General features: G+C 44.1%; 1 protein-coding gene across 1 annotated transcript; it reads left to right on the forward strand.

The window, feature by feature from the left end:
- Nucleotides 1–506: 506 nt before the first annotated feature.
- Nucleotides 507–27,711, forward strand: FAM50A (family with sequence similarity 50 member A). Its single transcript, XM_068098734.2, has 13 exons — nucleotides 507–764; nucleotides 3,812–3,896; nucleotides 6,682–6,781; nucleotides 10,451–10,587; nucleotides 13,043–13,119; nucleotides 13,229–13,295; nucleotides 13,736–13,797; nucleotides 14,048–14,124; nucleotides 14,670–14,724; nucleotides 14,886–14,934; nucleotides 15,146–15,216; nucleotides 24,983–25,093; nucleotides 27,513–27,711. The coding sequence occupies exons 1-13, from the start codon at nucleotides 654–656 to the stop codon at nucleotides 27,519–27,521; spliced, it is 1,011 nt and encodes a 336-aa protein (XP_067954835.1). The 5' UTR covers nucleotides 507–653; the 3' UTR covers nucleotides 27,522–27,711.

Raw genomic sequence — 27,711 nt, forward strand, 5'->3', positions numbered from 1 at the left:
TGTGTTTTATGTAAAGTGCTTTATCTGAAATAATCAAAATAGCAATAATAAAAATATATATTTATATATTTGTTACCAGTATTCAAAATTAGACAGGAATTTTTCAATAATCTACCAATTCTGTTATTGCTTTGATTTGTAAATACTTTTAAGTATCGTGATTAATAAATTATATTAACCCTTTGGTTTATTGGGCGAATGACGTCATGGCGGTGTAATCGACGTAGCGGGAAAATTATTTGACTTTGCGCTCGTTAGAACTTCCTTCACTAGCTCTTCTTTAAATTTGTTATTTATCTCAGTTAGAGTTACATATTTAAATGATAGACGTACACTTAACATTGAACAAGCAATGTAAATTGAGCAAAACAACGCAATTCGTTTTCAACATCACGTGACAACTCATTGAACGATTACATTTAAATCTCTTTTTTTCTTCACACATAATAAAACGGCACGATTAAATATCATTTATTGGAAATACAGAAGGAATTTTTTATTTATTTAAATTAACAGTTAAACCAACCAGAACCAGCCAACTTCCCCCACGTGACCCGCGATGCTCACTGGTGATGATTTAGGCTGGGCCTCAGCGTAGACCGAGCGAGAGTATAGTTTGGTTGTTTTTGTGTGTTTGAACAGGGTGCAGCGCGATGGCACAGTACAAGGGTGCAGCGAGCGAGGCCGGGCGGGCCATGCAGCTGATGAAGAAGCGGGAAAAACAGAAGGAACAACTGGAGCAGTTGAAAATAAGGATAGCGGAGGTGGGTGGGAGTGTGTGAGAACACAGACACCACACAGACACTACACACACACCACACAGACACTACACACACACAGACACCACACACGGTGTCGTCACCGCTTTGTAAATCAAGACAACATAATTCATGTCGTTTTGAAGTGTTGTCAATTTAATGAAAAATAGGCAAAAGCTGTGGAAGATGGAATGTCAAAGGAGGAGGGTGGGCGGAGTGTCATGGGAGGTGGATGGGTGGAGTGCCATGGGAGGCCGATGGGTGGAGTGCCATGGGAGGCGGATGGGTGGAGTGCCATGGGAGGCGAATGGGTGGAGTGCCATGGGAGGCGGATGGGTGGAGTGCCATGGGAGGCGAATGGGTGGAGTGCCATGGGAGGCGGATGGGTGGAGTGCCATGGGAGGCGAATGGGTGGAGTGCCATGGGAGGCGGATGGGTGGAGTGCCATGGGAGGCGAATGGGTGGAGTGCCATGGGAGGCGGATGGGTGGAGTGCCATGGGAGGCGGATGGGTGGAGTGCCATGGGAGGCGGATGGATGGAGTGCCATGGGAGGCGGATGGGTGGAGTGCCATGGGAGGCGGATGGGTGGAGTGTCATGGGAGGCGGATGGGTGGAGTGCCATGGGAGGCGGATGGGTGGAGCGTCACGGGAGGCGGATGGGTGGAGCGTCACGGGAGGCGGATGGGTGGAGCGCCACGGGAGGCGGATGGGTGGAGCGCCACGGGAGGCGGATGGGTGGAGCGCCACGGGAGGCGGATGGGTGGAGCGCCACGGGAGGCGGATGGGTGGAGCGCCACGGGAGGCGGATGGGTGGAGCGCCACGGGAGGCGGATGGGTGGAGCGCCACGGGAGGCGGATGGGTGGAGCGCCGCGGGAGGCGGATGGGTGGAGCGCCACGGGAGGCGGATGGGTGGAGCGCCACGGGAGGCGGATGGGTGGAGCGCCACGGGAGGCGGATGGGTGGAGCGCCACGGGAGGCGGATGGGTGGAGCGCCACGGGAGGCGGATGGGTGGAGCGCCACGGGAGGCGGATGGGTGGAGCGCCACGGGAGGCGGATGGGTGGAGCGCCACGGGAGGCGGATGGGTGGAGCGCCACGGGAGGCGGATGGGTGGAGCGCCACGGGAGGCGGATGGGTGGAGCGCCACGGGAGGCGGATGGGTGGAGCGCCACGGGAGGCGGATGGGTGGAGCGCCACGGGAGGCGGATGGGTGGAGCGCCACGGGAGGCGGATGGGTGGAGCGCCACGGGAGGCGGATGGGTGGAGCGCCACGGGAGGCGGATGGGTGGAGCGCCACGGGAGGCGGATGGGTGGAGCGCCACGGGAGGCGGATGGGTGGAGCGCCACGGGAGGCGGATGGGTGGAGCGCCACGGGAGGCGGATGGGTGGAGCGCCACGGGAGGCGGATGGGTGGAGCGCCACGGGAGGCGGATGGGTGGAGCGCCACGGGAGGCGGATGGGTGGAGCGCCACGGGAGGCGGATGGGTGGAGCGCCACGGGAGGCGGATGGGTGGAGCGCCACGGGAGGCGGATGGGTGGAGCGCCACGGGAGGCGGATGGGTGGAGCGCCACGGGAGGCGGATGGGTGGAGCGCCACGGGAGGCGGATGGGTGGAGCGCCACGGGAGGCGGATGGGTGGAGCGCCACGGGAGGCGGATGGGTGGAGCGCCACGGGAGGCGGATGGGTGGAGCGCCACGGGAGGCGGATGGGTGGAGCGTCACGGGAGGCGGATGGGTGGAGCGTCACGGGAGGCGGATGGGTGGAGCGTCACGGGAGGCGGATGGGTGGAGCGTCACGGGAGGCGGATGGGTGGAGCGTCACGGGAGGCGGATGGGTGGAGCGTCACGGGAGGCGGATGGGTGGAGCGTCACGGGAGGCGGATGGGTGGAGCGTCACGGGAGGCGGATGGGTGGAGCGTCACGGGAGGCGGATGGGTGGAGCGTCACGGGAGGCGGATGGGTGGAGCGTCACGGGAGGCGGATGGGTGGAGCGTCACGGGAGGCGGATGGGTGGAGCGTCACGGGAGGCGGATGGGTGGAGCGTCACGGGAGGCGGATGGGTGGAGCGCCACGGGAGGCGGATGTGATGGAGGAATGCAATGTACCATTACAAAGCTTTAATCTACTTTGAAATAACTAGGGCATGCCCGTACTATATATATGCCCGTACTATATATCTATCTAAAATTATATCCCCCCCCTCTATTTACATGAAATGGTTTGGTCCATTCGCAACGCCAAAGCGAACGGCGAACGGCTTGCGAGTACAGTGACAATCCCCCCCCTCTATTTACATGAAATGGTTTCGTCCATTCGCAACGACCACAGAACCCCCCCCCTCTATTTACATGGAATGGTTTGGTCCATTCGCAACGCCGGCACACGCGATCGTTCGCTGCTCTCTGATTGGTTGAATCGTTTTTTGGACATAGCTCGGTAAGTAATTGTCCGATTAATATGAAACCTTGAAAAGGCACATCCTCGGGTCCCCAGCAATATACCTGGCAAGTTAAAAGTATATCGGACCCGTGGTTGTCGAGAAACAGCGGTCACAGACAGACAAACGTACAAACGTACAGAGATTACTGGAATTATAGATAGATGTTGATGTCCCTATTTAAATTGTGGATTTCTCCCCATTAGTCAATGTTTAATTCCCAAATCCTGGCGTTCAAAAGCGAATCCGTTTACTCTCTCACATGTGCCAAAATCTTCATTATATCTGCCATTTGCTTGGCTTGCAGCACTCGAGCTGTGTGTGTGTAGATGCTGAAAACACCATGACAAGTGGTATAAACCCAATAATCACTTGCCTAAACCATTCCCTTTATTTTTCGGCACCATCTTCATAAAAACATTACCTGCGCTGAATTGTGATACAAGGGTATGGTTTACTCACACGACTGGCCCATCGTATGAATATAATATTATAAGCAAGTTGGCCCACCAATCCACCATGCCGATCTTTAAAGAATCTAACTTGATCCTGTTTATGGCTTTGTAATTGAAACCAAGCTTTTAAATCTCCTGCCGACGCGTTTCTCTTTTTCAGGAGAATTTGGTGAAGTCGAACATTGATAAGAAGTTCTCAGCACATTATGATGCTGTGGAAGCTGAGCTCAAGTCCAGCACTGTTGGTATGGTAAACACACAACACTCTTCCTAGCCACAGTGTTTTGATAATAAAATGGATCAAAAGTTAAGGGTACTTTTTATCTGAACAGAATCTATATTAGCTCTAAAACGTAGATCAGAATGGTTTGCCTCTCAAAATTTCATGCGCTGAAGTCACGTTTTTGTTTTTTTTTGTTTTTTTTGTTTGTTTTGTTTGTTTTGTTTGTTTTGTTTGTTTTTTTTGTATACTGAATCGAGGCTCGTGAAAGAGCTAACATTTACTTCACAAACAAATCAACCAGACAAACAAAACACACAAAAAGCGGGAGCGGAAAACAAGATGGGGAGAGAAGGGGAAGCACACAAACACAACATTTGAGAGCACGGAGATGTGTGGAAGGGAGAGGGCTTGGGGGGAGGAGGCATGGGAAGGGGGGGGGGTGGAGGGAGAGGTATAAAACACAAGGACACCAATGACTTCCAGGACAGAAGTTGGTATTTCAAAAAAGTGGAATTGCGGTGAAATTAGCGGGGGTAGAAAAGATCAAGGTTTTGGATGGGGGAAGATAAGAGATGGTGGTGAACAGCTGTTTTAAAGACCTGGAGGGTGGAGTGGGATTGAAGAGCGTGAGGGAGTTTGTTCCAGAGGCGGGAGAAAAGAGGAATGAAGGAGTGAAGGTGAGCAGAGAGTCTTGATTTTGGCAGTTTGACCATAAGAGGGTTGCAGGCAGATCTTGTGCGACCTGTAGGAATATTTGCGGGACAGAGCCCAGAGAGAGCTGGGGGGGCAAGGCCAGAGAGGAGTCGGTAGAAGATGGAAAGACCACCAACCTGCCTGCGGTGAGTGAGTGAGAGGCCCTTGGAGTTGGCTTCATCGCGGGAGATTCCAATGATTCTGAATGCTTTGGTTTCAACAGCGTGAAGACGAGCTAGGTGTGAGGCAGGAGCACCAGCCCAGAGGGGAGAGCAGTATTCCATTGAGCTGCGGATGAAAGCCTTGTATGTGGTGAGGAGCTCAGGTGTGCCAAGGAAGGACTTCGCACGACGGAGGATGCCCAGTCGGCGACTGGCTTTGGAGGCCAGATTTGAAATGTGGTTTTCCCAGGAAAGATCATGGCAGATAGTGAGACCCAAAAGCTTGAGTGACAGAACTTCTTGGAGAGGATTATTCAGAAAGTGGATGGGAGGGTTGTCCAGTCGGTCTTTTCGGAGAGACATCGTAAGAGTGTGAGATTTGTCAGGATTGAAAGACATGTTCCACTTGTTTGCCCAGTCTGTGATTTTGTCCAGGTCTGCAGAGAGTGAGGAGGCAGCAGACTGCCGATCTGAGGGATGAAGAATGGAGCGACAGAGAGTAGAGTCATCAGCAAAGAGATACAGAGGATTTTCAAGAGAGTCAGAGAGATCATTGATGAAGACCAGAAAAAGCACAGGGCCGAGAACACTGCCTTGTGGAACTCCAGCCTGAACAGGAAGAGGAGATGAGAGAAAACCATTCAGGGCCACACGTTGACTACGACTAGAGAGGAAGTCCGCCAGCCATGCGTGGAGATTTCCATGGATACCAAAAGAGGAGAGTTTGGTGAGCAGAGCGGGGTGCCAGACCGTATCGAAGGCACGTGATATGTCAAGGGAGACTGCTCTAATTTCCTGTTTGGCATTGAGGACCTCCATCCATTGTTGAGAAAGCAGAAGCAGCATGTCCAGAGTAGAGTGTCCAGGTCTGAAACCAAATTGATGATCAGAGATCAAGCCATTGGAGAAGAGGAAAGATTTCATATCTGAAGCAATGATGGATTCCATGACTTTGCTGATAATTGGGAGAAGGCTGATTGGTCTGTAGTTGCTGGGATCTGTTTTTGCACCTTTTTTGTGCAAAGCGGTGATGTTGGCAGATTTCCAAGCAGATGGAAGATGATCTTGAGCAAAAGAGAGGGTGAAGAGAACAGAGAGAGGGAGTGAAAGAGCGGAAGAACAGGATTTTAGGACCCGTGGGCTGATGCCGTCAGGTCCAGTTGCAGAATCCGAGTCGAGGGTTGACAGAAACTTTTCCACCTTGTCAGGAGGAAAGGACACAGAGTCCAGGAGCAGCTGGGTACGACTGGGTACGGTGGGTACAGAGAGGGATGGGTTTGGGACACAAGATTTAGAGGCAAACACAGAGTTGAGGCATTCAGCTTTTTCACGTGCAGAGTCAGCCGTGTGGCCATTTGAGGTGAGGGAGGGGATGGAGGGGGAACAAACACCAGAAACAGATTTGACCAGACGCCACCAGGATTTGGAAGAGGGAGACAGATAAGAGAGTTCGGTCCTGAGAACGGAGAGATATTGTTTCCTGGCTCTCCTGAGGGTGGACACACACTTGTTTCGGGCTTTGTGAAAGGAAATGAGATTTCCTTCCGTTGGATTTGCTTTCCAGGAGACGAACCATGGACGGGAGGAAGGGTATGACAACAGAAGACGAGATGGGATAAATCTGTGCATGAGAGAGAGCAGTTTGCTTTGGAAGAATTCCCAGGAAGAATTTATGTCAGAGGCCGTAGAGATGGGAGACCAGTCCAGATGACTAAAGTTAAAGTTCGTTAATAAAGTTAAACTCACTAATACATAGTCGTATCTCATTGAATGAAGATAGCTTTTGGTGTTTTTAATGCAGATGTAAAGCCGAGATGCTTGGTGACTGAACCCTTGAACATTTTTTTATTTGTTTTAAGTTAAAGGAGAAACTTGTGTAAAAAATTTTTTATCCCATTACCAGGGCCTGGCACACTCATGAGAGAATACATTTTTCTTTTCTGCTTTGTTCAGGGCTTGTTACTCTGAACGACATGAAGGCCAAGCAGGAAGCACTGGTGAAGGAACGAGAGAAGCAACTTGCAAAGAAAGAACAAACCAAAGAACTGCTTCTGTAAATATGAATTTTGAGCTGAAAGTTGTTATTTGCTGCACAGGTGTCCAGGTTTGTGGATAAGCTTTTTGATTGTTCCGGAAAGGACAGACCTGCATGTCGTGTTGCGTAGTGTCGTTTCCCATCCACACGCAGATCTACTTTAATATTGAGTGTTCGTTCTGAGATATACTGTAATCTATATACCCCGGCACAGCTCTGCATTGCTAAATGGGCAATTCCATGACGTTACGGAGTGACACTTTGAGTCATTTTTGTGAACTTTGATTGCTCTAGCATAGTGATAAAGCCACTAGTACCTACTCTCTATATATCATATTGTAAAGGAAGAGTTGCACTATACAGAGATATTAATGGAGTTCCTGTAAGTTGGACCATTGTCAAGTAATTAACATTCAAAAACTGTGTTACGGAGTGACACTGACTTTTGTCATTTATTAAACAATAACAACATTAATTGAAAACTCTGCTCTCACAATAGTTATAAAATTGTAATGAAATAATGGGAAGATACACTAATAGTTGTGCCTTCAGTTCAGGGGTTTCAAAATTCCAGACATGACCTAATTACTCTGAAATAATTCCAATAGTCCCATTACGGAGTGATGAAAAATCCCGTTACGGAGTGACGAGTCAATTTTGAGATTTCTCCCAAAGCAACAAATCATTTCTAGATAACGCCAGGCTTTCATTCTGAACCCAGCTGACTTGTGCTGGCGTTTCAACATCTAACACTTTAGATAAATAATAAAAATAAAAATCTGAACTGAGAAAATATACAATAAACATATTTTAAAAAGTCAAGAAATAGACTAAAGAAATTGAGAACAATTTGTGAGTGGATGACCAGAAACAAAACAAAGTTTGGAATTAATCAGTTGGCCACATCACAAAACTTCACATGACTGCCCTGCAAAAGGTTCCCTTTCCCAAAGGACATTCAGCAAATACATAATGATTGCGATGGTCGAGGGATGGCTGAAGAAGGAATCTGACGACTTGGTTGGAATCAATCCAGGATTTATCTTCCACCTCTGGGAATGTATTGCCTGGTGTAAAGCCTGGTGTTGGGCTAGCGGCTAGGGTGCCGGCTTAGGATCCTAGGATCCTGGGTTCGAATCCCGGTCAATCGCTGAATTAACGCCAGGAGGGTTGACTCAGCCTGTCATCCTTCCGAGGTCGGCTAATTGAGTACCAGCTCACTGGTAATTCCCTGTTTGTCGTTAAAGGTGACAAAAAGGGTTGGCGTCAGGAAGGGCATCCGGCCGTAAAACATTGCTTCAAAAAGGGGACCGAAAAACAACAACAACCACGGTTCCCGAAAAAGGCCAACCCCCGCTTTGCGGGGAAAAATGGCCTCTAAAGGTGGCTTTTTTTTTGTTTTGTTTTCTGGGAATGTATATGCCAAGTCAGATAGGCCCGCTTTTCGCAAAAATGATACTTCCAAACAACCATCATCTACTATCTGAGTCACCTGGCCAACAAACAACTTATTAGATTTTTTTGTGACATACTGCACAGTCACAAAGTCACCAGGGTGCACTTGGGGTTGACTGTCTGACTTGGGGCGCTCAGCAGGTGCTGGACTAGCAGTATTTTGACATTCCAAGGATGATACATGGCACTCGGGGTGAAGACTCACCAATTCAAATTGTTCCGCTGTTGAGTACATAGAGGCGCTCGCAACATATTTCCTCACAGGTTTCACACAGTGTGTTTGGTGTGTTTTCGGAAGCGACGTCACTAACTGCCAGCGCTCGTCCAATTGCGACTGGCACTTCTCAATGTCTCCTGCTGCGATGAATAAAACTTCGATCTTTTTGCACTGTGCCGCTGCTACGCGGAAGAAGGATTCTGCATCAGATACAGGATCCCCAGCCAGATTTGCCAACCAAACTCTCCTCTTTACCTCACCTCCTATCCCATCAACAGCACCCTTACCGTGAGATGTGGCAAAGAAATTCCAGGATAATTGAATCTTGAACAATTCCTGAAGGAACTCACCTTTTTCAGGCTGAGTTATCAATTGTTTGACAGAATGAGTCACTCTGTAACGTTACGGAGTGACAAGTTTTCTTTTTAATTTATTTTCGGTAGATTAAAATAAAATAAAATTATACTGTACAATGATTGGGTGGTATAAGTTCTTAATGACCCTGGATTTCTTTGGTTTTTCATCCACCAGTTAAAGAGAAAAGTAACCAAATGTCAAATTTTCGTTATGGAGTGACATGTCACGGAGTGACATCTGACTCCTAATTTGAGTTTTAATTTTAAAGCATAGAAGGACAACTTATATTTTTTCAATTGGTTTTGAAACAAGTGAATCCTCTTGGATTGCGCTGAGGTTCGGGCATGGAATTTCTAGGAGGAAGTATAATTTGTATGCAATGAAAGTACATGTAATATGGGATCGAGTAAGACCGAGTAAGCTTCACCAGTGCGCGTGCGCGAATTTACGTCACGTCGGCAGCGAGAAGAGGTTCCCCAACACGAACCAATCAGGAACTGCCACGTCACACATATGATCTCAGAATTCCTGTGACAGGAATTCGCGTTACACTGGCTGGAAGTCATTCGCTAGAAGCGCTTCCTCAGCGCTAATAATCTTCATACAGGTAGCTTCTGATGGATAGCATTTGTTGACTTCATACCAATGAATTGAGAGAATGAATGAATGAATAGTTCTTTGCATTATCGAGGGCCAATTTTACTGCGCTTTTCAGTAGAATGACTTCATTAATTGCAATGAGTGATGTAAGCCAACAGAGCAAGCTAACTCAGTGATCTTGATATTATCTGAAAGTACATGTTTTCAGCTTTCATTTGGTACATAACATGAACTTTTTCAGTCAAATTTAAAATTTGACCTCTGCGGACCATTTCTCGTGGAATTGCCCAAATGCTCTGTTTCGTTTGCAAACGTGCCTGCATAACCACATTTGATATAAGTCGCTGTTTGGACCCGGTCAATAATCGCCTTATTCTTTCACTTTAGTGATCTTTACACTCTGCCAATCATACCTTGCCCTTCAGTAATATTATACTAAAATTCAGTTTCACTTAGTCCTTTTTGCTCAACTCACTTGATTGTATCATTCATATTTACCTCTGCCACCGACGTGGACAAAAGTTATACTTTCACCCTTGTCTGTCTGTTTGTCTGTGAGCACGATATCTCAAATGGTTGTGGATGGACATGGACGAAACTTGGTAGACAGGTTGTGTGTGTGACAAAGAAGAATTAATTCGATTTTGATGAAGATCCGGATGCTATAACTTTTAAGTGATTCTTCACTATTGAGAGAGAGGGCCCAAAATGATGTACAGTATAGCACGATATTTCAGAAAGTTGTGGAAAGGTCACTTATTAAATACGGGCATAGTCTTCCAGTATTTTCTGTTATGTATGGGATGAAATTCTTTCTGACTATAATCATTATGATTCTTTCTGATTATAATCATAATTATGAGCCAATTGCACATTTTATAGGCGAAAATAAATGGAGGGGTGAGGGATGTTGACACCTCCTCCCTTCTACCTCCTCCCTTCTACCTCCTCCCTTTGCATATATAGTTACGAAAATGGTCCCCAATTGAAAATAATGTGTAACCCTCATCCTAACTCCGCTCAGCGTCTTTCTCTCTCTTGCTGTTAACAATCTGCAGGAAGCAGGAGCAGCAGAAAGAACAGGAGAAGAAACAGCAACAGAAGAGGCAGATTGCCAGCCTGTCCTTCACGCTGCATGACGATTATGAAGATGATGAGAATGACAGTTGCAATTCTGACGGGAGCCTTGAAAAAGGTTTTGAGCATCTTCACGACGGCTTGACAGTCATCTTGTTTTATCATGCGCTTGTTTATGGTCAAAATATTCCCTGGTGTTGCTGGATTGTGGATGATCTGTTTGCACGAGGCAGTAATGGAGATACAGACTTGGCATTTAATATGGAATTTTTTTTTTGTTGTTGACGGGTTTACTTTCTTAACTCAGTATATCAATCTGGTGAGTTTATTTTACACTTTGGTGATTTATTTGTTAAAAGAACCATGTCACCGATTGTCTGTCGAGGCAAGAAGTCAACAACAGGATTATATCACAGGTGGCGTGGCAAAATGTACGGACAGGTGCATTTGATGATTGGCTTCACTGTCGGGTATACAAGGGTTGTTGCGTTCTGTATTGGTGGAAAACAACTGCTGCACGTCTCCAAAAGTTATTGCCACTTCCTCTGGAGATGGTCCGTCAACTCGACAATGCTGTTTGTCATGGAGTGGTGGCTTTACGAAATTACGGCATGAAACAGCATGCTATTGCTCAGCAGTGTGGCATCACTCAAGGTCAGGTGTCAAAGATCCTGAAACGAAATGCTCAGAGGGGTGTCCCTACTCCAATACCGAGGCCAGGACGTCCCCGCAGAACCACAAGGAGGGATGATCGCCAGCTGCACCGGTTAGTCCACAATGGCTGTACCAAGTCAGCTAATCGGCTTAGGGCTGAGTGGCAACAACTGACAAATGTGCCTGTATCCAGAAGGCTAGTCAACCAACGACTGGTTCAAGCAGGCTATCGTGCCAGGCGTCCCCTGAGAAAGCCACGCCTGACCAGACAACACCGCCAGCGCCGATTGCAGTGGGCCAGAGAGCACCGTCAATGGCAGCCAGGACACTGGAATCACGTGATCTTCAGTGACGAGTCTAGATTTCTGGTCTATCGTCAACATGGCTGCGTCCGAGTGCGCAGACAAGTGCATGAAGCCTACAACAAAGATTGTATAGTGCCAAGAGTCCAAGCTGGAGGTGGTGGGGTGACCGTTTGGGCTGCTTTTCATACAGGGGGCAAAACTGACCTGGTTGTTCTGAATGGAAACCTGAACCAGTTCAAGTACAGGGCCATTCTGGAAGAAACATTGTTTCCATTTGCTCGTGCAGCCTTTCGAGTAAACTTTGTCTTCCAAGATGACAATGCATGGCCTCATCATGCTCGCATGATCCAACACTTTCTTGCTGACCGTGGTGTAGAGCATATGGAGTGGCCTGCCATGCCCCCGGATATGAATCCGATAGAGAACTTGTGGGCAGAATTAACGCGTCAAATCGACCACTTGGACCAGCAGCCGACCTCTGTGTGTGAATTGCAGCAGGCTATTGTCACTGCATGGCAAGCGATTCCTGTCCAAACCTTGGCAAATCTCGTGAACAGCATGCCTCAACGTGTACGTGCTCTCCTGAATGCTCGTGGGGGTTACACGAAATACTGAACTGTAATTTTACTGTCCGCAATCCCAGTCGTAATTTAACTTTTGTTTTTGTTAAAAAAAAATTTGGCTAATGTGAAAAATAAAGAGATACTTCTGGAAAACGTACAGAAGTTTAACACAGTACTGTCCATGAATTGAGTTCGATATCAGTTTACATCACTTTCAAGGATCAATTTATTTGTTTCGAAATGTCAAATGTGGTTTTTGTTTCTTTTAAAGGTCACATTAACAAAATCTAGAATAATTTCAACATAATTCCAATGAACTTTTGGTTCTAAGACATCTTGAAAAGTAAGTTCACCCCCACAAAAAAAATATTCCATATTAAATGCTAAGTCTGTATATTTAGTCAATAAAGGTTAAATAATGTCTTGGAGAATAATGAAGCTGAATTCCCTCGTCTTAGTTGGGCTTGGGATGGGTGGGCAGAATTTGTAAAACAGTCTAAGGTTCGTGAAGATATCACAGAATAGAGAATTTTAGGCTTGCCCTTGTTTTATTTGACAGGATATAAAACAGCAGCTTTTCATAGTACTTTGTTTATCTATATAAATATATTCAAGTGTTTGTGTGTTTGTTTGTTGCTCTTTCATGGCCAAAAACCGTAGCACCTAGATGCACCATTTTTGGGTGTTAGTACTTCAGAATCTGGGCAAGGTTTCAAGCTACCACACATTGGCCTTGATGGCCGTTTGAGGCCATCAAGGCCACTATAAGTGTATATTGGGATGTGGGGTCAGGTAGTGCTGATGCCAACCTGTAGGAAAAAGGTCACCACAATGAGGCCAAAATCTCCATGGCCTTTCAATGTCCAACAAGTCCCAAAACCACCACTGGGAAAAGTTCACCCAGCCGGAAGTGCTGGGAACTCCCTCATCCTCCCTCCCTCCTCCTCCAGGCTGTGCCTGGTAGTGCTCAATATTTTAAATCCAAAATAGTGTTGTTATTGCAAATCTTCTTATTTTCCATTTGGTTACCTATTTTGATATTGTTGTGCAGATGAGGTGCCACTTAAAAAGAAGCTCCGTAAAAACCCCGATGTGGACACAAGCTTTCTGCCAGACAGATACAGGGAGGTGAGTGTATAAATGGCTGCAGGCACCCCCTTTGCGGTTATGTTGATGAATTTGAGCCCTGCTTGCTGCTTTTGCTCTTGCAATTTCCTCTTGTCTCTGGTATGAACAGGAGGAGGAGAATCACCTGCGGGAGGAGCTACGTTTGGAGTGGGAGGCTCGACAAGAGAAGATAAAAAGTATGTTTTGGGTTTCTGGCTGATTCGCCTTGTTGCGAGATGACACAAGTCATGAAGGACTACGTTATATCCCCGTCGTGTTGTTAGCACGGCTTTAAGTTGTATAGCCTAGTGTCATGGCTCTACAGTTGGCATCCACGTTGCCATTGCCTCCAAACTGTAAGTATTGTTCCCCACACTTGCTCCATTTCACTTTGAGGACTGACGTCGGTAATATTTTGCCTTTCTCGTATCACTCCAATCTAATGCAACAAAGTGGATGTTTTAAGCAGTGATGTACCAAATGGTTTCCTTTGGTTTAAGCTTACATCTGTATCTTTGGATTCAAGTAATTGTCAGATTTTCTTGCGTGTACGTCAATATGTTTGTGACATTGATGAGTGTTGAGGTCTGTAGTAATTAATGCACTTGTTGCAAAATGCTGTATTTTTAACATGCAGGTGAAGAGATTGTGATCACGTACAGTTACTGGGATGGCTCAGGACATCGGCGTACAGTTAAGGTAAGTCAGCAGCGGGTCTCCTCACATTTTTATTGTAACCCTTGTTCATTTCCACAATTCCAGGAAATCAGTGCACTGAAAAGTGCAAATAAATTGAATTATTGACTTTTCATGAAATAACAAATATGCAAACACTTTTTTTGTGTCAGCTTCCTCTCCCCTCCCCCATCCCCTTACCCCCATCCCGAAATGCTCAACACTATTTTATTTCACCACCTCCGTCCCTACCTCTCCACTCTATCTCTCACAGATGAAAAAAGGAAACACAATTCAGCAGTTCCTACAGAAGTGTTTGGAGATGCTGCGGAAAGACTTTAGTGAGCTTCGGTAATTCTAGCCACTTGCTCCTGAAGATTCAGTGAAGAAATATGCCATTTTATTTTGATGCAAAGAATAATCAAAATTTGCCTTCAGAACATAAAAAATACTTTTTGATGCACAATCACTTTTCATTCTCCTTTCCGCACTCCCCTTTCCCCCCTTCAGTGAAGTAAGGATAATAGATAGCGTGTACTTGCATCACGCTATTTTCGATATAGGCAGCAGCTTCTGCACTATAAACAAATTCACCATGTCGCATGTTTCATGTGAACAGTCATCATCAACAAAGAGAAGCAACCAATTATTCTTGAATTACTAGGACAGTTGTCATTCTGGACAAACGAACACAGTGTGTCCTCAGATGGGAATGCTGAATCTTCCAACCTGACTTACGCAGATTGTGACTTTATTTGTTTTCGAGAAATTTTAAACAATGATGATTCTTTAAACAATTCCTCCTCATTCTTTTGCATACTACTTTTGTCCGGCCCCCAACTTCCTCTTGCCCTCTATCAATTTTTGTACCTCCCTTGTTACGTCTTTCTCAACAGATCATCAGGTGTGGAGCAGCTGATGTATATTAAGGAAGACTTGATCATTCCACATGTAAGCTTGCCTCTAAATTGGATTTGTTTTGCACGGTTTGATTCAATGCATGTGTGAATGAGCTCGGATTATTCTCGGAGAAATGGTCCATCAAATTTCTGAGTGCCAACTTAGCAGATTCTACTCACGGTTTCATCAATCTCCCTTCCTTTATCCTGCAGCATTATTCCTTCTATGACTTCATTGTCACAAAGGCTCGGGGGAAGAGCGGTGAGCCTTCATTCTGACTAGTTTTGTGGACACCTTAAAAAACCCTTGATGAGATTCTAACCAATTCATCCTGTTTGAATATTTTGGTGGTTTTACCTTTTGGAGCATAAATCTAATCTTGTGTCGATATTTTTTGTATTTTTTTTTTCATTGTGATGTCAAAATGTTTTTGTAAATCTCATCCCTTTTGTTCAAAAATATTTTGTCGCAGGTCCCCTGTTTAATTTTGATGTCCACGATGACATCCGTCTCCTCAATGATGCATCTATAGAGAAGGATGAGGTATACATGATGAAAATATCCCACTCCAGCAAATCTACTATCTTCTTATCCTACCACCACACTTTTTGTACCTCCTCCAATGCTTGCTTGTACATTTACATTACTTAGTCACGTGAAAAAGTAAGTACACCCCATGTAAAGTTTTGACTTTTTCAACATATTTCAACATACAGCTATTTGATCTTCATTTCAACAATATTGATAGATAAAGGTGATATAATATAAGAAATATCATGAAACATTTACATTTTGTAGTCCATTGTATAATTTAAATAAACATAAATGCAAATTTCGCATGTGGAAAAAGTAAGTACACCCCTACATTTATCACTACTTCAAAGGTTTATCACTACTTTATCACTACCTAAAATTAGAATCAGGTGCACCAGCTCAGGTGCAAATGATTAGAACATCGTTAGAGAGGATCTTAGAGGAACCTGTCTTGTTTAAACCTCAGACATTGAGTTTGGTTTGCTCTTTGTTGTTGAAGTGTGTGGCGTCACCATGCCGAGATCAAAAGAGCTCTCTGAGGCCTTCAGAAAGAAGGTTATAGATGCCTACGAGTCCGGGAAGGGATTTAAAAATATCTCCAAACAATTTGAAATCAATCATTCGACTGTCCGGAAGATCATCTACAAGTGGAGAAGTTTCCAAACAACTGCCAACCTGTTCAGGCCAGGCCACCCCAGCAAGTTCAGCCCGAGAGCAGACCGCAAGATGCTGAAAGAAGCCTCGAAGAACCCCAGAATGTCATCACGGGACCTACAGGTAGCTCTTGCCACTTGATGTCAAAGTGCACGAGTCTACCATAAGAAAGAGGCTGCACAAATTTGATCTACATGCAAGGTGTGCCAGGAGGAAACCAATGCTATCTAGAAAGAACATCAGGGTAAGACTAAAGTTTGCCAATGAACACCGAGGCAAAGACCAGCACTTCTGGAACAATGTGCTCCTGACAGATTAGTCAAAGGTAGAGCTATTTGGCCACAGTACCAGAAGACATGTTTGGCAAAAACCAAACACAGCATTTGACCACAACAACCTGATACCCAACTGTAAAAGCATGGTGGTGGAAATATTATGGTTTGGGGCAGCTTTGCTGCATCAGGGCCTGGGCAGCTCACCATCATAGAATCCACTATGAATTCTTCATTGTACCAGAGGGTGCTTGAGGATAATGTGAGGCCATCTGTCGGAGAGTTGAAGCTCAACCGAAGGTGGACATTGCAACATGACAATGACCCGAAACATACCATTAAATCTACCAAGGAATGGCTGAAAAGAAAGAAATATGGAGGGTTCTGGAATGGCCAAGTCAAAGCCCGGATCTAAATCCCATCGAGATGTTGTGGGGGGATTTGAAACGAGCTGTGCATGCAAGAAACCCCTCAAACATCGCACAGCTGAAAGAATTCTGCATGGAGGAGTGGGCAAAAATTTCTCCCAGTTGATGTCCGAGACTGGTAGACAGTTATAAGAAACGCCTACTTGAGGTTGTTTCTGCCAAAGGGGGCAATACCACCTATTAGAGCCAAGGGTGTACTTACTTTTTCCACATGCGAAATTTGCATTTATGTTTATTTAAATTATACAATGGACTACAAAATGTAAATGTTTCATGATATTTGTTATATTATATCACCTTTATCTATCAATATTGTTGAAATGAAGATCAAATAGCTGTATGTTGACATATGTTGAAAAGGTCAAAACTTTACATGGGGTGTACTTACTTTTTCACGGGACTGTATACTTATCTATCTAGTGACATTCTGGTCAATATTATGCCAAAACCATGATTTAGTGGTACAATCTGTTCAAGTCAGACTTTGATTGTTCCATATTATATGGCAATAAGGGCAAGTCGCCTCATCATTACCGTATTTTTCGGCGTATCAATGTAGACTGTCTAATTGGCTAATTTCCGCATTTTTGTTTACTTCATTCATAGATAAGTCGATTTGAAGTATAACGTGAAGCAAAATCAACTACAGTAGTTAGCAAAACTGTCAGTACAAACAATAGAGATGTTCATTCCTTCCTGATACTCACAACACATCACTTCCAAGTCATGAATATTAATGAGTTGTTTTGTGCATATTATTTGAATTACTTTGTCAGGTGACCTTTCAGATAAATTAGAAATGCAAATACTTTTTTAACATGTTTGTTATCATATAGAGGTATGGTATTTAAAACAAGCTACAGAATCCTTACCAGCACTGGCTCATAGCACATTACATTTTGACAGTCCCAAACACATTCCTCGCTGACACTACATTTCCTGTGCGCAGCCATTTTTCGCAACAAACTTGATATGGCGCAGCCATATTCCAACTTACAAGTACGAATTGCAAGACTTTACGGGATGCGTTTTGAGATGGTGCAGATGAAACAGCTTGGATAGCTTAATGGAGTGGTCTGATTACTGCTCCCAACAGAAAGATTTTGTGTGTGTGTAACAACAACAACAAAAAAAAAGTATATATATGTATATATTGTGAGAAACCACCGGTGAAACCACCTGTTCTCACCCAGATTTGGTGCCCCGCCCACCGCGTGACGTGGCCTCCTTGGAGCCTCACGCGATCGGGAGGCGATTCGGCACGTGATTGGTGGAGAGTTCAGAGAGCGCGGTCGCCATCTTATGCAACGGACGCGCCTCGAAGGCTCCGAGTGGGAAATAGATAAAGGGATTTCCCTTAATCTTCACGACAGCCGCGTTGGGCTGATCGTTTACCGTTCTGTATTTTACGAGTGAGTAACTCCGGAAGAGAACGAGTGATTCCCGGATCTCGTGGATTGGAACCGTGAGTCAGATATTGCCTGCGTCGTGTTGGAGCTGCTGGCCGACCGTTCCTGCAGGCCTTGTGCGGTGTATTCCACTCTGTTACCCTCCGGGTCCCGGAGATCGTCGATTGGAACCGCGAGTGATCTTGCCTGCGTCCTGTTTGGAGCTTCTGGGGCCGACAGTTCCTGCAGGCTTTGTGCGGTGTATTCCACTCTGTTACCCTCCGAGTCCCGGAGATCGTCGATTGGAACCGCGAGTGATCTTGCCTGCGTCCTGTTTGGAGCTTCTGGGGCCGACAGTTCCTGCAGGCTTTGTGCAGTGTATTCCATTCTGTTACCATTTATGGTTTTTGTGATCGAGCCAATAAAGCATCGTGCCTTACCCCTAGAAGGCCGATTAAAACACAATTGTGTTTATTGAGTTCTCTCTGTCCACTCCGTGGACTACTTGAAGCCCGGACATTAACGTCCGATTCCGTGCTGGGAACCATTTCACAGCCGGGATCGCGACAATATATATACACAGGGTGCTTCCAAAAAATGTTAACACTTCTGAGAATTTAGTCCCATGTAAGTGTTAACATTTTTTTGAAGCACCCTTTATATATACCATCAACAGTACCCGCCCTATGGGCAGGGCTTCAATCGGGAAGCCCAAATGAAAAGGCAAAATATCAGAAATTGAAGGCTTTTTTATTTTAAACGATTCATATAAACATCCGTTGAATCATATCACACGCAAATCATCATAATCTAAACAGTACATGGCGCCCATTTTGAAAAAAGATTGAATTCTGCAACACGGAAGCGGCCGCCACACGTGTTTCTCAGTCGCTTTGCACACGCTGCCATTTTACTTCGGAGCCGCACGTTTATATAGGAAGAGTTCGTCAGGAGTCGATCTACTCTCTCCTGGTACGTAGAATAAACAGTATTTGTAGAATTTCAACAAAAGCCACATCACTGTTCATATCGGTAAATATTATTCCATCGTGTTTGGAAAAACTGGAAAATTGGAAAACTTGGAAAAATTGGAAAAACAATATAGCCTATTTTACTCCCAGGGGTCCCAGGAATACCCACCCAAAATATCGTTGCGATCGATTGAGCCGTTTTTGCAGTATCTTCGAACGGACAGACGGACATTTGGTGAATTATAGTAAGATATATAGATATATATATATATATGAATATATATATATATATATATATATTATATATACATGTATATACATATAAAAGGAAACTTGGACACGAAGAAACCATTTATGCCATTATGCACGTGCCCTATCCAAAGCCCATCACTCTTGTCCCCCCTGCAGGTAGTGTTACTAATACAGCTACCTCCAAGCAGGGGATTTTGTGATGCTACAGTACACAATGACCGGCTGTTTAAAAGACCCCATGTGATATTTAATGTCTACAACTTAAATGTAGATCATACTACTGGCCTTGTCCAAAATGATACCTTGCTCTGCAATAATGCCAGAAAAACAGTTCTCAGTTAATAAGTACACCACAACTTGGCTATCCTGCTGCACTGATTTTTAATCCATTGTGCTCGCTTTTTTATTTTTTATTTTTTTGGATACAAGATCGAGGCTCGTGAAAGAGCTAACGTTAATCACACAGAAAGTCAAACCGACACATAAAACACAAAATAAGGGGAGCGGTAGACAAGATGGGGAGAGAGGGGGAAGGACACAAACACAACATTTGAGAGCAGAGACATCGAGAGAGATGTGGGAGGGAGAGGACTTGGGGGTGTGGTGGGAGAGGTATAAAACATATGGACACTGCAAGGACTTCCAGGAAAGAAGTTGGAATTTCAAAAAAGTGTATCTGGGGTGAATTAGCGGGGGTAGAAAAGATCACGGTTTTGGATGGGGGAAGATAAGAGATGGTGGTGAACAGCTGTTTTAAAGACCTGGAGGGAGGAGTGGGATTGATGGGAGTGGGGGAGTTTGTTCCAGAGGCGGGAGAAAAGGGGAATGATAGAGTGAAGGTGAGCAGAGAACCTAGATTTTGGTAGTTTAACCATAAGAGGGTTGCTGGCAGATCTTGTACGACCTGTAGGAATATTTGGGGGACAGAGCACAGAGAGAGCTGGGGGAGCAAAGCCGGAGAGGAGTCGGTAGAAGACAGAAAGACGACCAACCTGCCTGCGGTGAGTGAAAGTCCCTCGGAGTTAGCGTCATCGCAGGAGATTCCAATGATTCTGAAAGCTTTGGTTTCAACAGCGTGAAGCCGAGCTAGGTGTGAGGCAGGAGCACCTGCCTAGAGGGGGGAACAGTATGCCATTGAGCTGCGGATGAAAGCCTTGTGTGTGGTGAGGAGCTCAGGTGTGCCAAGGAAGGACTTCGCACGACGGAGGATGCCCAGTCGGCGACTGGCTTTGGAGGCCAGCTTGGAAATGTGGTTTTCCCAAGAAAGATCATGGCAGATTGTGAGACCCAAAAGCTTGAGCAACAGAACTTCTTGGAGAGGATTGTTGAGAAAGTAGATGGGAGGGTTTTCCAGTCGGTCTTTTCGGAGAGACAGTAAGAGTGTGAGATTTGTCATGATTGAAAGACATGTTACACTTGTTTGACCAGTCTGTGATTTTGGCCAGGTCTGCAGAGAGTGAGGAGGCTGCGGACTCCCAATCTGAGCGATGAGGAATGGAACGGCAGAGAGTGGAGTCATCAGCAAAGAGATAGAGAGGATTTTCTAGAGAGTCGGAGAGATCATTGATTAAGACCAGAAATAGCACAGGGCCTAGAACACTACCTTGGGGAACTCCAGCCAGAACAGGAAGGAGAGATGAGAGAAATCCATTCAGGGCCACACGTTGACTGCGACCAGAGAGGAAGTCCGCAAGCCATGCGTGGAGATTTCCATGGATACCATAGGAGGAGAGTTTGGGGAGCAGAGCTGGGTGCCAGACCGTATCGAAGGCACGTGATATGTCAAGGGAGACAGCTCTGATTTCCTGTTTGGCATTGAGGACCTCCATCCATTGTTGAGACAGCAGAAGCAACATGTCCAGAGTAGAATGACCTGGTCTGAATCCAAATTGATGATCGGAGATCAAGCCATTTGAGAAGAGGAAAGATTTGATATCCGAAGCAATGATGGATTCCATGACTTTGCTGATAATTGGGAGAAGGCTGATTGGTCTGTCGTTGCAAGGATCTGTTTTTGCACATTTATTGTGTAAAGCGGTAATGTTTGCCGATTTCCAAGATGCTGGCAAATGACCTTGAGCAAAAGAGAGGGTGAAAAGAACAGAGAGAGGGTGAGATAGAGCGGCAGAGCAGGATTTTAGGACCCGTGGGCTGATGCCGTGTGGTCCAGTACTGATGGTTTAGCTGGTTTAGCTGAAGATGCCGTCTGGTTTAGCTCAAGCTAAAAGCTATTTAATATTAATAGTAGTAGTAGTTGTCGTAGTGGTGGTAGTGGTATACAAACTTGTGTGTGTGTGTTCATGAACAAGATATCTGGAAAAGTTCTGAACGGATTTGGATGAAATTTGGTGGGATGATTGCCCTTGGCATAAGGAAGAATTGATTCGTTTTTGGTGAAGCTCAGGATATTTTTCCAGATCCAGGAATTTTTTTGGGGGAATATTTTTTTCTGTTTTCCTTTAAAAACCATTTTCTCTGCAATAATTGGACCTATTGAGAGCAAATTTTCACCATAGGAGGGACTCGGTCTGCAGAATATTTTAATGGCAATTATGATGTCACAGGTCACGTGGTTCGGCCGCCATATTGTTTTGATTGAAAAACACTAAAATCCAATTTTCTCCAAAACGCCTGAACATATTGAGGCCAAACTTTGCAGGCAGAATCGCATACCCATGACGAACAAAAAAGTCAGCGAGCATGACGTCATGCATCACATGGTTTCAGAGTTATGACGTTTTTAAGCACAAACCTTTGAAACTTAGCTCCTCCCTCATTTGTGATCCAATCGAGGGGAAACTTCACAGATCTGTTCAACATATCGGTCTACTAAAATTCCCTTTTGGAATTTGCGATAGGTCACGTGGTTTGGCAGACATCGTTAATTAAACGCAAATAATAAAAACATTTATATCTCTTGAACCACTTCATTGATCGACGTGAAACTTCATACTGTAGTAGACGTCATGAAGAGTAACAAGTGTGCAAAATTTGAAGATGATTGGATGTACGGTCTGGAAGCTAGAAGTTGTTATTGCGTGAAGAAGAAGAGACTTCGACTGTGGACTATTAATTATTTATCACATGTACAGACTTGCATGCATCGTTTGACACAATCTCCCAGGTTAATTTGAACATCAAATAAAATTATAATTCCACATTTGTCAATGGCTGAGGTATATTAAGAAACGAATAAAAGAGATTTGGCAAAATTCCAACTTTTTTTTGAAAGATCGCATATTTACCCAGGGTTGTGAGGCTGAAGAAGAAGAAACCTCACATGGGCTTCCCAGACCAAATAAATAATTCTAGTTCTGGCTCTGCGACTGTCAGGTTTATTACTCCCGCCAGGGAGTAATGCATTCGATCGTGTCCATCCGTGTGTGTGTATGTTCGTGTGTTTGTGAACAAGATATCTGGAAAAGTTCTGAACGGATTTGGATAAAAGTTGGTGGGATGATTGCCCTTGGGATAAGGAAGAATTGATTAGTTTTTGGTGAAGCTCAGGATATTATTCTGGATCCAGGAACTTTTTTGGGAATTTTTTTGGGAAAGATTTTTTCTGTTTTACTGCATTAAAGCTTTTGTTCTTATTCTTAAATGATGTTTTTCTCCTCTAATTCCGAGATATATCAAAATAAATTCTCTGACAGTTAGGGCCTACTTTATTTTTCATTTATTGTTTTGGGGAGAGGGGATGTTAAACAAAACGTATTATTCCAACTAAACCCACGGCGGTAGTATGCGCTCTTCTGAGTGGCGTTCTTGTTTAAGCTTGAAGTGTTACAATTTAAACATGGATCTTTATCAACATGAAACCTGGGGAAAATGGAAATCTTATGACAATAGACCAATAGAGGCCATTCGTTTTAAAGTGAGACTCGAAAGATATTTCTGGAAAGTTTTACTCAAGATCGATTAAATATTCTCAAATTATATATTTTGGCTTGTGGGTATTTTTGTGCGTTTCTTTGTTTGACTTGTATTGCACTCCTAAATCGCTGGATGGAATGAGTTCAAATCTGGTTGCTATACTTTGGGTGTGCCTGGGAAAGTTTTAGGCATTACAAAATTTCGTCACGTGGGTTTAGGGAAGTGGTGGGAGAGGGGAGTGCGGGGAGGGGGACTGTGGAGATGGTGAGGTGGGATGAAAATTCTCTTTGAATATGTCCTGTATAGCATCACCTGGTGGTGGGAGACAGTATTACAAGTCAGCGGTGGGATAACTGGCAAATTTTCGCAGTACACATTACCTAGTGCAAGTGCTTTACTGACCCCCTGCCAGACGGAGGGGGAATTACACTCCCTTGGGAGCGTGTCTTTATAGGAAGTGAAACTGTCCAAGAAGCTCTAATTTCTGATGCCATAAAAGATGTCTTCTGCTTCTTCTTCTTTAACCTCCCTAATTATTCTCACCTTGTGAGATCAGCTGGGAGGGAACGTTTTTGGTGAAGTCATTCATGAAACATCTGGCCAAGCCTGATCTTCAACTGTCGGTGGCAGGAATTTGTTCAGGATTCTGAGGATAACTCCCTTACTCCTTCACAAGATGTTGTGGCATCTTTAACGTGCAACAACCAGTTCTCGCAGATGAGTCTGCTGGCGTCCAATCAATGAATGGTGCAAACAAGTACTGTATTGTATCAGTGAGAGTTGACTGTATCATGATATTAGTTGTCACTTGTTACCTCTACCACTGAGGGTTGGTGGAGGTTATGTTTTCACTCTTGTTTGTCTGTCTGTTTGGCTGTGAGCATGATATCTCAAAAAGTTACGGACGGATGCGGACAAAACTTGGTGGACAGGTTTGATGTTTGACAAGGACGAATTGAAATGGATTTTGGTGAAGATCTGGATTTGAATACTATAATTTTAAGTTATTCATCACCATTGGGTCATCTATCTATAATTCCAGTAATCTCTGTTTGTTTGTACGTTTGTACGTTTGTTTGTCTGTGACCGCTGTTTCTCGACAACCACGGGTCCGATATACTTTTAACTTGCCAGGTATATTGCTGGGGACCCGAGGATGTGCCTTTTCAAGGTTTCATATTAATCGGACAATTACTTACCGAGCTATGTCCAAAAAACGATTCAACCAATCAGAGAGCAGCGAACTATCGCGTGTGCCGAACGTGGCGGACACACTCTGCCTCGGATGGCACATTTGAGAGCGTATTCATTTATTTCACGTTTGCAAACTATGTTGGCGTTAAACTATGTTTTAAAACTAATAAAAACGAATTTGCGATTCATTCGCTTTCCTGCGCGTTTGTGCACGCGATGGCGATTTCTTTACCAAACTCCGGAAGCCGTTCGCTTTGGACCAAACCATTTCATGTAAATAGAGGGGGGGGATATAATTTTAGATATAGATATAGTACGGGCAATGCCCTAGTAGGGACAAAAACTATATATTAGCACGATATCTCAAAATGGTTGTGGACAGATTATGACAAAACTAGGTGGATGAGTTAGGTAAGTGACAAGAACAAGCCGATTCGATTTTATTTAAGGTCTAGATGCATATCTGGCGTATTAGTGGGATACAAAATGTAAAATGTTCAGCCTGGTGGAGGTGTGAGCTCTACTAAGAGCCATTCTAGTTTACCTATATTTTATCACCTAATATTATTTTGCAGATGCTTTGGGTTTACTGCTCGTTCAATATTAGTACACCTTCACACGAGCTTTGTTTCGATTTTCTGACATTAGTCTGCTTTCCACCTTTCCCCCACACTCTTCCCATTGTTCATTTGTACATTCATCATCTCTTACTCCTTTCTACTACACCCCTTCTTTCAACCCAGTCGCATGCAGGTAAGGTCGTACTGCGTAGTTGGTTTGAGAAGAACAAGCACATCTTCCCGGCAAGCCGCTGGGAACCTTATGACCCAGAAAAGAAATGGGACAAATACACGGTAAATGGGACAGCTTGCACAGCTTGGGTGTCTGTTTAGCTGCGGCCCCTTTTCTATCAGTAATGGTGGTGGTACTGACATGCTTATGAGTGAAGTCATGAAAAATGGAACACTTATGTAAAAATCAGCAGTGGAAAATTTTCTACCTTTAAACAGTTTGTCTGTTGCTTTATTTTAGAGTATGAGGGTCCACGTGTACAAAAATAATGATTAGAAGATAACGGCTTGCCTTGCTTTTAAAATGGAGGCTTGTGAATTAGACAATTCAATATCTTATGTCACGTTCATCACACTGATAAGATCATCACCCCCCCCCCCCCCCCCTTCACATGCCTCCGCCCCTTCACATGCCTCCCCCCCAAAGCCCTCTCCCTCCCACAGATCTCTCGATGTCTCCATGTCTCTCGGTCCCTGCTCTCAAATGTTGTGTTTGTGTCCTTCCCCCTCTCTCCCCATCTTGTCTACCGCTCCCGATGTTATTTGTTTTATGTGTCTGTTTGTCTTTCTGTGTGATTAATGTTCGCTCTTTCACGAGCCTCGATCTTGTATACAAAAAAAAAAAAAAAAAAAAATGTGCCTAGCAATGTTTACCTCTAATTAATATTATTTTCTTGGCATTTGAAGATGCAGAGGGGTGAAAACTATCAGAAAGAAATACTAAGTGTAAGTCTGTGATGGAAAAATGTAACATTGGTTTGCTGGTGTTGCCATATTGTGTCCCTCTACCACAATCTACCATGAAAAGTTTTCCTCTGGCAAATTTTAGGGGTCATGAGTACAAAATACTCTCAAAATCTATTGTATCCCTCATGTCTTTATATGATATACCCCTCTTAGTTCACCAAGTACAGTGTATTTTAACATTAAAGGCAATATCACCTGTGTGACGGACGTGACATAAGCGACAATGTATGGAAAGCATAAGATACTTGTTACTTTTCCATAATAAATGATAGTTTGCCATGACAGAAATTCTTTACATGATACCAGTCTTTCTAAAATCTATGAAAGCTGAGAACAAATAACAGAAACACATCAAACATGTCAGTTGTAAACTGTGACAACCTGACAACATGAAATTACATCAAGGTAAGTGAAAATCTAATTTTGACACTCAACAAGGATAGTGTATCAACAATAAATGGCTATTTTCCACATTACTTGCATTATGCACCACCATGTCAAGCCAATTACAGGCCTATGTATCAAAGACATGAAAGATAAGTGAGCATGACCAGGAGGAATAATTTGCAACTTTGTGCTGAAAACTCAACAGACAGTGTGATCAACTCCTGATTTGGAGCAAGTCTGTTAGATGGTAGGCACAATCCTGTAGCAGTTCATTTCCTCTTTCCAAATTCAGTTTTGATCCTGTTGAGGGCTGGGACTTCCAGTGGGTCAACTCCAGTGAGGTCTAGCGGGCCACATAAAATTGCAAATGGGTGAACACAATCTATGTCATCATTTCTTGGCCACTGGAAGACTGTATTCTCATTTCTGGTGTTTTGCGAACAAGACTGTTTGTCATTTCTGGTACTTATGTCACATCCGTCACAGTGTGACGGATGTGACACTTCAGGGGACGGAATCATTATTTTCCCCTTCTACAAATTAACGTGAAGGCACAAATTAATCATTTGATGTTTGAGAATAGCTAATGGTTGAAGCTGTCTCAGGCATATTTTTTCATATTTTTGTAACTCTTACTTTTTGAATAAATTAGGGTGTGATGGACGTGACATAAGGGGATGGAAATTTTTTGATGATTTTCTCATACAAAATTTTTTATGATGTGATATGTTTATTGAATTTTACTTATAGACTTCAACAGAGAATGGTATCTACAACAGAAAAATGCAAAAGATATAGTTATTCTGTTACTTACCATTTGTAAAGGAGTAAAGTAATAATTAGTACCACTCAAATTGAGCTCACTTTGAAAATAGCGCCATCTTCCCATCTCAATTACTCCGCAATGAAGAGGGGTAGAACGATAATTTTTTCACTGAAATAAACCTTAGCATTTAAATTTTACATAACAAAATAAGGAGACACCTCAAAACCTTCCTGCTAATAATAGTTGATCAAAGAAATGTCATAGTCTAACTACTTTACATTTTAATGCCAAAAATACCCCCTTTTTTGGCCTTTAACCTGTCACGCAAGAACCAAAAATTGTTATATTGCACTGAAGTTGCCTCTGCAGGTAGAGGAGACCCCATTACACATCATAGAAGTGTATAATAGTGGATATTTTATTTGTAATAAGAAAATATCAAGCCCTGTATTGAGAAAAATGAAAGTGTTCCATTTTTCGTGACTTCACTTTTATAGTGTTGATGATGTCGATCTTACCAACGGGTTTGCTCTATTTTTGTTACCTCTACTGATGCCAATGAAATGGACAATGTCGTTGCAGATAAAATGAAGTCCACTGCACGTCCAAAAGCTGTGGGCATTGTGCTTGAGAGCTATGCTTCTCGGAAGAATTTTACAATCCTGCTCATTCACTTGTTTTGTATGATTATATTTGTATATACTGTATTACCTTGTTGTGTTTATGCGGGGTCAATAGTGAAGACTTCTTTTTATTAAAAAGAAATAATTATCTTCCACAA

The sequence above is a fragment of the Myxine glutinosa genome, chromosome 1 (genome assembly GCF_964187855.1).
Source record: "Myxine glutinosa chromosome 1, kmMyxGlut1.1, whole genome shotgun sequence".
NCBI classification, from domain to species: Eukaryota; Metazoa; Chordata; class Myxini; order Myxiniformes; family Myxinidae; genus Myxine; species Myxine glutinosa.